Source organism: Ictalurus punctatus, chromosome 15 (genome assembly GCF_001660625.3).
Source record: "Ictalurus punctatus breed USDA103 chromosome 15, Coco_2.0, whole genome shotgun sequence".
NCBI lineage: Eukaryota > Metazoa > Chordata > Actinopteri > Siluriformes > Ictaluridae > Ictalurus > Ictalurus punctatus.
In genome coordinates, this window is record NC_030430.2 from 89,598 (window position 1) to 102,717 (window position 13,120).

General features: G+C 37.7%; 1 protein-coding gene across 2 annotated transcripts; it reads left to right on the forward strand.

Annotated features, from left to right (window-relative positions):
* The first annotated feature begins 1,220 nt into the window (after positions 1-1,220).
* On the forward strand, positions 1,221-11,701 carry si:ch211-207e14.4 (interleukin-17 receptor D). 2 transcript variants are annotated; one of them, XR_008398042.1, is made up of 13 exons: positions 1,221-1,612; positions 2,043-2,127; positions 3,754-3,912; positions 4,102-4,220; positions 4,429-4,552; positions 4,735-4,773; positions 4,983-5,128; positions 5,418-5,492; positions 5,706-5,772; positions 6,478-6,624; positions 6,811-6,980; positions 7,107-7,683; positions 8,762-11,701. XR_008398042.1 is itself a non-coding variant. In XM_017487742.3 (12 exons), the coding sequence occupies exons 1-12, from the start codon at positions 1,502-1,504 to the stop codon at positions 7,593-7,595; spliced, it is 1,731 nt and encodes a 576-aa protein (XP_017343231.1). In that variant the 5' UTR covers positions 1,221-1,501; the 3' UTR covers positions 7,596-11,701. The 2 variants fall into 2 exon arrangements, 1 of the variants encoding a protein (XP_017343231.1); XM_017487742.3 differs by having other exon boundaries at positions 7,107-11,701.
* Positions 11,702-13,120: the final 1,419 nt, after the last annotated feature.

Sequence of the window (13,120 nt, forward strand, 5' to 3'; positions counted from 1 at the left end):
ACCAGCCTTAAAGTTTTACATATTGATTTATTTTATTAATATATCCAAATGTTAGTTAAACATACTGATTACACTTTATCAATATATTCTATAGTTTCCTCACAATAACTGCTTGCTTCAGGTCCTTTCACAACATTTCTATTGGATTAAGGTCAGGACATTGACTTGGCCATTTCAAAACATTAACCTTATTCTTCTTTAATCATTCTTGCTGCATGACCCACTTTCTCTTGAGATTCATTTCATGGACGAATGTCCTGACATTCTCCTTTAGAAGTTGCTGGTATAATTCAGAATTCATTGTTCCATCAATGATGGCAAGCACTCCTGGTCCAGATGCAGCATAAGAGGCCAAACCATGATACTACCTTGTTTCACACAGGGGATGAGGTTCTTATACTGGAATTCAGTGCAGTGTTTTCCTTTCAACAAACATAACACTTTTCATTTTAAACCAAAAAGCTCTCATCGTCCACAAAACATTTTTCTAATAGCCTTCTGGCTTGTCTTAGTAAATGAAGTCTTTAGTAAATGAAGACAGGCAGCAACAACATTGTTCAGTGTTCTCCTGATAGTGGACTCATGAACATTAACATTAACATTGTCCAATGTGAGAAAGGCCTTTAGTTGCTTAGAAGTTACCCTGGGTTCCTTTGTGACTTCACAGACTATTACTATTATGTCTTGCTCTTGGAGTGATCTTTGTTGGTTGACCACTCCTGGGGATGGTAACAATGCTCTTGAATTTCCTCCATTTGTAGATAATCTGTCTGACTGTGTATTGGTGGAGGCCAAACTCCTATAGAGATCATTTTGTAACCTTTTCCAGCCTGAGGATCAACAAATCTTTTTCTGAGGTCCTCAGAAATCTCATTTGTTCTTACCATGACACACTTCTAGACATGTGTTGTAAAGATCAGACTGTTATAGATCCCTGTTCTTTAAATAAAACAGGGAGCTCACTCACACCTGATTGTCATCCCATTGACTGAAAACACCTGACTCTAACTTCACCTTCAAAATAACTGCAATTGTTTATGCAGAGATGGAAAATTCTTAATGGTTCACAAAACACTGTATATAATGTTATTATATTATGTTACTTAACGATATAATGTATTTTCTCATATAATATCACTTCACTATCAGCCCGCAAATAAAGTTGTCTTTTATTTCACAAAAGCCCTTTGCAATATTGTGTTTGCAGATTTGTGTTCCAGGTCAGCACAAGTGTATATTTTGCCACACTGCAGAGCAAATGTTCGACAAGAACTGCTTGTATAACAAGAAATACCTGGACTGTGGGTAAACGCCTTTTACCTTAGGCTACCACTCCTCCAACCCCTGTTGTTGTGTTCTAAAGAATGCTCTCGTTGACGTTCTTTCTTTTTTTATGCTGACACTTTTGTGTACTTATTCAGCGTCTTTTTCTGTTTTTATTCTAAAACAAGTTCTCTGTCCTAAAAGACCAAAGAAATAATCAAGGGGAACACAGGATAGAATGTGGCAAGACAAATCATCTCTGCTCTTGTTGATTATTGTATTTATGATAGGCCAGGGGTTCCAGACATCTTTCAGACCTCAGAAATGTACACTGCAGTGTGTTTGCCAGGTAAGATACGGGTCTAAAATAATTTGGTAGGTTAATCTGTGTCTTAATCTGTGCAGTTCTTAGCACTGAATGTAGCAACATCTATCAAAATTAAATGTTGTGTTACCTATTTAATTTTAGATATTTTTAGTCATATTTTGTGTATCTGTAATCCTCACAATAATCTGTCAAGTGGTAGCTGGCAAGTAGTAAATTCATCTCATGTCTCCTATATAAGGAGAATTAGTGGCCCCTTCTAGAACATGAAGGTGGCATGCTTGATTAGTTATTCACGTTTTTGTAGGTTTACATAAATAATATTTATCTTGTATAAATATTAAAATGTACTTTTTCTCAGTGATACCACCTGCAGCTGTAACTCAATGGCCTACTATTAGCAGGCTTTTGTATTTTAATAAGATTCACATTTATCATGGTTTCATTACTTCAGGGATCCCCAGGATGTGAGTATTGCAGAATCAGCAAAGGTGATGTTGAAACTACACTTGGAGTTAACTCTGCTGGTCTCTTTGCACGTAAGTTGGACACATCTGAAACACTCTTAATGAAATTTTTCCATACCAGCACTATTCTGTAAGAAGAAGCAGTGAGAAGTGTAGCATTTGTATCATGCAGTTCAGGCAGAAGGATATCATGAACATAGGAACATAATTTTCCCCTTGGTGTAGTAGAAGGCTAAAAGCTACAGTATGTCCACCTTGATAAACTATTAACTATGAGAAAAAATATAGATAACTGTAGTTTACTAATTCTGGCTGGGTTTACGGGGAGGGGGCGGGGGGTGTTGTTTTTTGTACAAGAATAGGGTACTTGGCAATCTCCTCTAAATAAACTCAGCAAAAATAGAAACGTCCCGTTTTCAGGTGACTGTATTTTAAAGATTATTTTGTAAAATCCAAATAAGCTTTACAGATCCTTATTGGAAAGGGTTTAAACAATGTTTTTCAGCTTGTTCAATGAACCATAAACAATTATTGCACATTACTTCACCTGTGGAACAGTCCTTAAGGCACTAACAGTTTACAGGCCATACACAATTAAGGTCACAGTTACAATAAGTTAGGACACTAAAGAGACCTTTCTACTGACTCTGAAAAACACCAGAAGAAAGATGCCTAGAGTTCCTGCTCACCTGCGTGAACATGCCATAGACCTGCTGCAGGGAGGCGTGAGTACTCCATGAGCAGATGTGTTCAGAGCAATTAACTGCAATGTCTGTAATGTAAGATGCCTAAGACAGTGCTACAGGGAGACAGGAAGGACAGCTGATCGTCCTCGCAGTGGAAAACTACATGTAATCGTGTGTCCTCCCGAGATGTGTTCGAGAACTTGCAAATGACTTGGTGGAAGAGTGGGGTAACCTCCCACAGCAAGAACTGACTAATCCATGTAGAGTCCACATCCACTGTGCAGTCCATGAGGATGAGATGCACTGTGGTGCTTAAAGCAGCTGGAGAACACCAGATACTGACTGTTACTTTTAATATTGACCCCCCTTTGTTCAGGGATTCATTTATTCCATTTCTGTTCTTCAAATGTCTGTGAAACTTGTTCAGTTTATTTTTCAGTTGTTGAATGTTTTTATATTAATACAAATATTTACACATATTAAGAAATTTGCTGGGGGGAAAAAAGCAGTTGAATGTTAGACGTTTATTTTTTTTTGCCGAGTGTATATTTAGCTGTTCCATTAAGGTACAGGGATAGCAGTTCAAAACCAGGTTTCTTTTACAGGCATGGAAAGGTTGTATATGTCTGAAATATAAAGGAGACACTTAATTCCAGACATATAAAAGCACAAAAAAAGAAAGTGTTTTGGATAAAAGTGTAGATATTCATTTATCAAAGTAATATAGAGCCTGAGACACTAGGGGTATAAATCCATTGGCTCCAGACATTTTATAAATTTTTTGCAGATTGACATTTTGATTTCCTTTTTCATGATGCATAACTTACCCTTTAGAAATAGCAGGAAGTGTGCACATAAAAGTCTGGAAAATTAAAAGGCTTTTTTTTCATAAGGTAAATGAAAGAATATTGAAAAAGGTAGTGGGCTGTAGGTGTAGCCTGTTTCTGTATATGCAACCTGTAGACCATTGTTGTATATTTTCCTGCAGTGCTGACACTTTGCTTTGGGCCAGGTTGTATGCCATGGCTGTGTCATTCTTTTTTAGGTCTGCAGAATCCTGAGATCTGCCAGCATTATGTGCATGCTCCGCAGAATGTCACCATTGAGTTTATGGAAAGTCAGAATCCTAAGTATGATACTGTTGTTGTGTCTTGGAGGCCTAGCCAATACGGTAATAATAAAAGACAGCCTATCCTTAAATTGGCACTTACTTTAAATATTTCTAAATGCTTAAATATTATGTTTAATTGTTTGACTTCATGAAATGTTTATCTGTTCATGCTATTAATAGTTAGGAAATAAAATTCTATAATTATTAAAAAATTTTCTCTGTTTCTGCTTTTTTGTCAATGTGCTGCAGGTATTGTTTTTTTGCGTGGTTTCCTAGTTTCCCTCCAGACTTTAGGTGGCACTCAGATCACATGTCAGCTCTTCCTCCTTCATAACAATATGTCACTCTCCGCTGTGCATGCTCAAAGGGTACAGCAATACCTGCCTGTCTTGAGCCAAATAAACTGATGAAATGGATTTGTCTAGTAATTGTGCATAACAATAAAACTTTTAGATGTGTGCCTTGATCTTTAAAATGTTTTTTTTTTTTTTTTTTTTTTTTAAAGTTATACACTATTGTTTATATGTAATATTTTGGAGAACTACTTTATGCATTTTTGCCCCTCTTTTTGTGCAGGTGTATTACTCCGATCCTTTCACAGATCTCTCTCTGGGTACCCAGTACGCTGTGACTGTGATGGCCCTTCCAGTTCCTGAGATCTGGGACAAATTTTATCATAGCAAATTGTTCTTCACACGCTGTATGTGTTCTTGCACCTAGTTATTTACTGTCTGTTTAAACATGATATCGTCAATATACAAGCCTATCAAGATTGACAAAAACTAATACGTTACATAATTTTCTTGCCACTTATATATAAAACATTATTATACTGGCTAGAATAAATAATAAATTACTCACCTTTAGTCCACCTCTCTACAGCGTGTCCTGAGAAAAATGGCTTGGAGCACTGCAAAACAGGTAATTAAGTATATCATTTATTTATTTATTTTTAATATTTACTGCTTCTAGATATTTTTAGTTTTAGGTAAGTCAGTGCTTCTTGTTTATATTTTTGCTCCTTGCTTGAACATTGTTTTTTCAAGTTTTAGAAAAGTGTAGTGCATACTGAATGCAGAGTTTGATTGAGCATGATGTAACTTCTTTGTATTTCCTGTCTCTCTTTAAAGACTGGTATCCCAGATATCTAGAAGTCCACAAGGACAACAAGGATATTGCTGTGACTTTTAACTTGGCACCTAAGGATTTGGAAATCAATCGCTATTTATTATCATGCTATGGAGGGGGCTCACGCAGCTTTGAAATTATTCAACCAGTAATTATTTTAATACCAGATCATTCATTCTTGATGAACACACTGAAAAAATTTAAACACATTTGTTTACAACACAAAATAATCTTATGTATTTTGTAATTAAATGCAAAAAGGTAATGCAATAAAAATAAATTTATATGAACCTACTGTCAGTAGGCTCTTAAAATATCTGGAACTATTATCAAAAAATATTTTCATTATTCTCACTGTAAATGAATATATACAACACTGCATCCAGTTGTTCTGCTTTAATGCAGAGTAATGGATTTTGTTGTGGTTCACCTCTTAGGACTTCACTGTAAACAGCACTTATCATACATACCGTTTGCTCAATCTCCACACAGAGACCAACTACACTTGTGAGGTGAGTCTTAAGCGAAGTCAATGAAAGTCACACACCTGTCTTTTTATATTTCTCTCCTAAAGGACTGTTACATTTTTCTCACTAGTCACATAGGTCTTGCTGTAAGCCTAGTATGTATTACGGTATATTGGAACTCCTCTGTAACCCTGACAGTAAGTGTGTTGTGTTGTATCTTTAATAAACAGCTATACATTAAAATGTATTTTTGTTTAGATTGCAGCAGATATTGTGGATGCTGTTAGGAAAACTTTCTTTGTTCAAGTACAGCACAATGTAAAAGGTAAACTTTTTCTCTGTACATACACTGGCCACTTTAATAGGAACACCTATACCAAACAGTTGCAGGTTGGAAAAACGTATCTGTATCCTGTTCTTGGCTGACAGGAGTGGACCTTGATGTGGTCTTCCACTGTTGTAGCCAGTTCGAGGTGTTGTGCCTTGTGCCTGAGATGCTTTTCTAGCATAACCTTCCTGTCCGCTCAAATCAGCCTGGCTATTCTCCTCTGACCTCTCTCATCAACAAGGTGTTTCCACCTGCAGAACTTCCGCTCACTGGATGTTTTTTGTTATGTAAATATCCCAAGAGATCAACAGTTTATGAAATACTGAAACCAACCTGCCTGGCACCAACAACTATGCCATGGTGAAAGTCACTGAGATCACATTTCCCCATTTGCATGTTTGTATGAATATTAATTGAAGCTCTTGCCTTTAAACTCTGCATGATTTTATGCATTGTGCTACTGCCACACGATTGACTGATTGGATAATTGCATAAATGTGCAGATGTACCAGTGTTCCTAATAAAATGGCTAGTGAGTATGTTATTTCTGAAATTATGTTGGTTCAACATTCAGTTTTATAATTACCATCCATCATATATCATTACAATTTGCCCTTGCTCTAATACACTGTAAGTGAAACTATAGACTGTAATGCAGAAAGATACTGAATTCCATTATGTTTCCTGCCTTTTATTCCCCAGAGCCTTTAACTTTACACAAGGAGGTTGTCTCTTTAGCAGTACTCTTCTCTGTGGGTGTTCTACTAGCAGCCTCCTTAACTTTCATCTTTGCTATTCACTGGCAGAAAAAACAGAAGAAAAAGTCAGCAAAGACTGAGATTCCATCAGGTTAACAATTTTTATTATTATTATTATTATTATTATTATTATTATTATTATTATTATTATTTTCCAGTACTGCAAAATTAATCATACTTTACTTAGAAGTAATGTGTCTGTACAATTAACTCATAGTTATTGTGCATAATGCCCCTTCAGTCTTCCTCTAACCTACTCAATAATTATTTTTCTCAGACATAAATGAGGAATATTATGATGACTATACAGAGCATCAGTTTGTACCAGTAGCCAACAAGCCCAATCCTCCGCGACTCCTGATTTGCTACTCAAGCAGTGACGGTTCTGCCCATGTAAAGGTTGTCTTGCAATTGGCAACGTTTGTGCAAAAGCATATGGCTACTGAGGTAAAAACAGTGTTAAACCAGTTAAAGTATCTTATAACATTTGAAACGTTAAGAAGTAGTAGAATTATGTGTTTGATGTATATGTATGTTTTCATGATAGAGTGATCATGTTAATTTACCCGTCAGGTACATTTGGATATGTGGGATGCCTTAAGTATGACCGAGGAGGGAGATTTGGGGTGGTATTGCAGGAAGATAAAGGAGAGTGACTTTGTGCTCGTCATCTGCTCCAAGAGTCTCAACAAGAGACAGCATAAACACAGAGAAGAAGAAGTGGACCAAAAGACAAATACCTCTTTAGCCATTATAGCCATAATTGGAGAAGAGATATTACGTGCCAAATCTCTAGGTCAGGACCTCTCCAAATACATGACTGCCATTTTTGAGTATTCAAAGAAGTCAGACATCCCCACCATGTTAAGTTTGGCCTCTCATTATACTCTTCCAAAGGATTTGCCACTGCTCTTCTCTCATCTCCATGGAGTGGCTTTACAGAAGCCTGGAGGTTACCTACTGATAGAAAACATCTCAGAGAATGGCTACTCTAAGCTCCCAGCTGGTGCAGCATTACTACTTGCTATTGAAGACGCACGGATACTGATCTCTGGTTTGTAACCATCTGGAAAGATAATTGAAGATCTGGGCATAACAAAACTACTTGAGATAATCGGACACGAAGACCCAATTCTGACCTGCTTATCGTGTAGGTTTTTCTATTCAAATCAACCAAAGAAGTTGTAATCCTATCTGCACCTTAAAGGTTATGGGGGTTAAATATTGCCAAGACAGTATTCTGAGAGAGACACTTCATGTTTGACAAACTGTCAAACAGATGATGGTTATAGACGGTTATAGAGCTTAATACCTGCGGCTTCTTTTAAGTTATTTTTTAGATTAATCGGATGGGGCGGGGCAAACTTTCAGTAGCATTTTTTTTGTTTATTGAAAGTAAAATCCACCAACCGAGTGTTACAAATATAAACTTCAAAATAAAACTTTACACAACTGTTTGTCCAAAACAGAAAAGAACCCAACACACACACCCCAGAACATATATTATTCATTTAGGACTGTAGTTTAATTCGGTGCTTTTTGTGCATCCATAAAAATAATGCATAAATTCTATAAAAAATAATATCCGTATTATATATAAAATGTATTTTATAGTATTTATGCATTATTTTTTATGGATGCACAAAAAGCACAGAATTAAACTCCAGTCCTAAATGAATAATAAAACACTTTCACTGCACCGTGTGTCTCTGTGCCTCGCTGTCTTTAGACATATTTTATTTCTGATCATAGTGTTTTAATGAGACATTACAGATCTTACTCGCTACACTCTGTATCACTGCGTCTACACCGCGCGTGACCAGCAACGCGGCCTCGTTACTAACACGTCACTTCCGTTACAATAAACTACAGAATTTACACTGCAGGCGCGCAGATGCAACATATAATCACAATAAACTTAAATTAAACTAAACCTTTTAAGCAGCTTGCACCAGTTTCCCCTGACCCTTACACGCAGTGGAGTATTTTGGATATAAACACAAGTTTGTGCTCGTGCATCAGTTTGATTTCCACAGTGTTTAAATGCCCCCCTGCCTTGGAGGACTTGGAGGTTACACACGTTCTTCCTCAGTCACGTGATGATTTCTCCTCCGTGTGTTGCTGTTGATTTCGATTAAAACTGTAATTAATTTGCTCTTTTCGGTCATATAATATATTTTGACTTATTCTACTCCTTGTTTGCAATTTTAACTTTGTGGCACGTTAAGATGTCTGGAAAGAACATGAAAACCCGTGGTAGCATTCAGACACGACTGAGACCTAGTCCCCTTCTCCTCTGAATCCGCGTCCCCGAGCGGTGACCCTGCCTTCACCGCACTCAGGCTCGAGCTGCTGGCTTCACTGAGGAAGGACATCGCCGATATTTTTAAAAAGGAGTTTCAGGCGATGTTCAGGGAAGCGCTGTCTACTGTCCAGCTTGACCTGCAGGCGGTGAAGACACAGCTGGCTGGTGATAAAGTCGGTACCGAGGCTACCCTATCAACACTGAAAGGTACTGTTGGGGAAATGGAGCACGCGCTCTCCGGTTGCACCGATGACACAGTTCATGAAGACTACTATCGAGTCTCTCACTGCGACCGAGACTCAGTTACAGAATAAATGTGAGGATTTGGAGACGAGGTCACGGCGCAGTAACGGTAGGATAGTGGGCGCTGACACCTGTACAACCGCTGCTGTAGAAAAAAATCCGCTGCGGATTAAAGTGAGGGATTTGATCATCTCCGTGTTCCCGGACTACACAGCCAAGACCGCCCGAGCCGCGTTTAAAGAGGTCGGCGTCAACCTCGTGGTATTGAGGGCGCGCGCTGTGGAATACTTCACCCAGCTCGGCTTCGCATTACATATAACGGTGTTCAGAAGGACTTTATTTCAGCGGAGGAAGCAGGAGACTATGTTAAACTCTTGATATCGGGGTGAACTGCATCACCTACACAGCGGAGTCTTTTTCGCTCTTCTATTATTTTTCTTTTTTGAACTCGGCCTTCCAGCTCTACAGAATTCGGATTCTTATTGAAGATATTGTCGTTGCATTACTTCACCTAGATTTTGTGGACTCACTCCTCTTAAAATTTACTCCTGTGTTAATGTGCTTCTCTGTTTCGATGCTCTGACCGGGTTAGAGTTTCTGTTTATTTAATTTTATTAGTGTTATCTCCCGGGCTTTACGTGCTACACTGTTATATTATTTGTTACAAGTCTTTAAAAGTTAAGGACATTATATTTATTATTTATAGACTGTTTATCAGACTTGAAGTCAGTAGGGGTTTTTCTCTTACTGGAACTTTTTGTCTTGGTAATTTTGTTGGTTAGTTCAGCTTTACTCTCTGAGTTGTTTTCACATTGTGGACAACGTTAGGTCTCTGTAGGATACACTGCTGTCTCATTTGTTTATGGAGACTTTGGGTGTGGGAGTTTGGAGGATTGTGAGAGTAAGCAGAACATGCCAATGCTTTGAAGGATGTGAACTGGAACAGAGTAATGTTATTTAATTGCGAATCTGTTTTTAGAGGATTTAAACCTAACATGGTGAACAAATTATATTATAGAATTCAGGCAGTTTTACTGGGGTTATCTCGTACAGTGTAGCAAGTAATAATCTGGAAAGACCTTTGTAATATCACAGTCTAAAACTGGATTTAAAGAGAAGCAAATCAGTAAATGAATCACATGTAAATGAATCACATGAATATGAATAACATGAAAATGAATCACATGAAAATCAATAAATAAATTAAAATGTAAATTACCACAATTGACAAAAAAGAACAATATTTTAATAATTTGCTGTCCTGCATACAGCGACTTATTGGTTGCTCTTGGTTATTGGCTGTAGTGACATATTTATTAATATAGGCCTAATATCAAGATTAATTTCATGATATTAATATCAGAAAATAAAACACATTATTATTATTACATTATATTATTATAGTAGCAGTAGTAGTAATGGTCATTTTTGGGGGGTAAAATTATTAGATATGGATTCATGTTAGTGCTAAAAAATAAAGTTGCGATCCTGATTGAGGTGTTGTACAGCCGACTGGTGCAACTCTCCTACACTGCACCCAGATGATGTCCCCTGACTAGCTAACTCCATTCAATTAAATTTTATTTGTATACCGCTTTTTATAATGGACATTGTCTCAAAGCAGCTTTACAGAGACATATAAACACAGAATACAGATTTTAAGTGTGTGAATTTATCCCTAGTGAGTGTGGCGACGGTGGCGAGGAAAAACTCCCTAAGATGTTAAGAGGAAGAAACCTTGAGAGGAACCCGTCCTCATCTGGGTAACAACGGATAGTGTGAAAGTGTGAAAGTTCATTATGGTTTTTATATGAAGTCTGTTTGTTGAACTAGTCCACTGTTCACTAAAGGAGACCTGAGTGCAAAATTGTATGTGGTAACTGCAGTCCCAAGGACATCGCAGCAATAATAATCCAGCCGCCACAGCGAGAATGCCCAAATGGAATTGAGGTCCAAAACCATTTCATGGTACTTCAAGCGGTACCATCCTAAGCAATCTCCAGGGTGTAGTCTCCAGTTGATGAGAACTCCATCCAGAGGTAGGGCATCAGGAAGGATCAGGCAGGTGCAGAGAAGAGAAAGAGTCAGGATCACTGGCATCTCCATAAAATCATGTGCGGCTCGACAGAAGGAGCGAGGGCGGTAAAGAGATTGTTAGGTATGCTATGATGGATAAGACTGTGTACTTTGCGTAAAAGAAAGTCTATTCTATATGTAGGCTTGAGTAAACAAATACAGTTTCAGCCTTGACTTAAACACAGAGACTTTGAGTCCTGAAGTCTAACATGCTGTCTTGATTGTTTTATATTCTTTGTCTTTTTATATCATTCTTTGTCACAGTGTTCTTCTATTTCTCCATCCATCTTCTATACTGCTCATCCTTTTCAGTGTCATGGGGGAACCTGGAGCCTATCCCAGGAAGCATCAGGCACAACGCGGGGTACACCCTGGACAGAGTGCCAATCCATCGCAGGGCACTTCTTCGATTTCTATTTGTCTATTTTACAAATATGACTTGATATTTGTTCACTGCTACTTCAAATTAATATGTTTAAATAGCATTCATGTATTGTGTTATATTTTTATGCTAGTATGTATTAAAAATTGGTCTAACCATCAATGAGCCGGTGTGTTATGTTGTTTGTGCAGGTGTGGTGGTCCACGCTGGGCCAGAAAGTCCAGGGCCACTTTTTGGCCCCAGTTCACCCCTGATTATTGCTATTAATGCTAAATAACGAATGCTGAAAATGTAAATATCGATTTTAAAACACTGAAATGAGGGTCAAATCACAAAATCTGCCCCGATAGTGCCCCCTAGAGGGGAGTTAAACAAAAAATAAAGAAAAACCTTTGGAGTCTGTTAGGACAGTGTAATATTCACCTTCAAAGATTGGTCTAGCTAGCTTTGAAGTACGCATGGCGGTGATGGCCAGCCAGCCCTTTGGCTCTCCCACACACACTTGGACACATACTGGTTATTGAATTAGTGTCCTGGTTGCATTTTCTAGGTGGTTGCAGGTGTGTGCTTTGCTATGTTTCTCTGCTACGCTTCTATGCTTTGCACTAACTATGCTGTTTCTGCCATTTGTTTGTTTGCCTATGTGTTAATGTTATTGTTGTATTATCTCCAGGCTTGCGGAGTAATGAAATACATGTAAGAGTGTTATGTACTCAGGACACAAAAAACTGGTAACTGTAATCCATTACAGTCACTACAAAAAATAAAATAATCAAATTACAGGTACATTTAAAAAATAAATAAATAAATAAAAAAAAGGAATACTATCAGGATTACATTTTTTCCCCCTTTAAAACCAAAGATTAATCTTTTGACATAACACAATATAGACAGCTGCTTGATCTTGCCAGTCATGACTCACATGAGCAACCACCTGCTGCATGCATGAATTAACACAAATTGTTCTCTGAAATGCTTTTGTTAGAGTGACCTTATGTCCTCTTTTATGGACATTAAAAAAGTGTACAGCCAGGATTTATAAATTTGAGAAAATGACCGGGACTCAGCTTTAGTTTCATTATGATGTGCTTATGGTCTAATACTGCATGATGTGTGCACATGTTTGCATTGCTTTAACCCCTCTCTGTAGTTCCTGCCTTCTCACACACAATTGGTCAATTATAAAAGGCTTGCAGCAACTATTGGACAAATTCATGCCTCTCACTGAACATATTTTTAAGCTCTAAACAAAAGTATTTTGGGTCATATTATTTGATTTCATATTTATTTGAAAATCTAATGTGGCAGAAAATAACCACTAAACAGCAACTATAGGGCTTTAGTTGCATACACCAAAATTGTTGTGGCAGTAGCTGAGACTGTGTTCCTCTATCACAATGCCAAATTTCATTAAAAGTATATGATGGCTTCCTATGGGCTGCCATCATATACATGCCCAGAAGGGGAAGGATAGTGGAGTTGTATGGCCCCTAAACATCGGTATACAGCTGGTCCAAGATTTTATTCTCCCTTGATTTGCATTTTACATATTGTGTGAAGTCTGTAAGGGTTTTAGAGAGG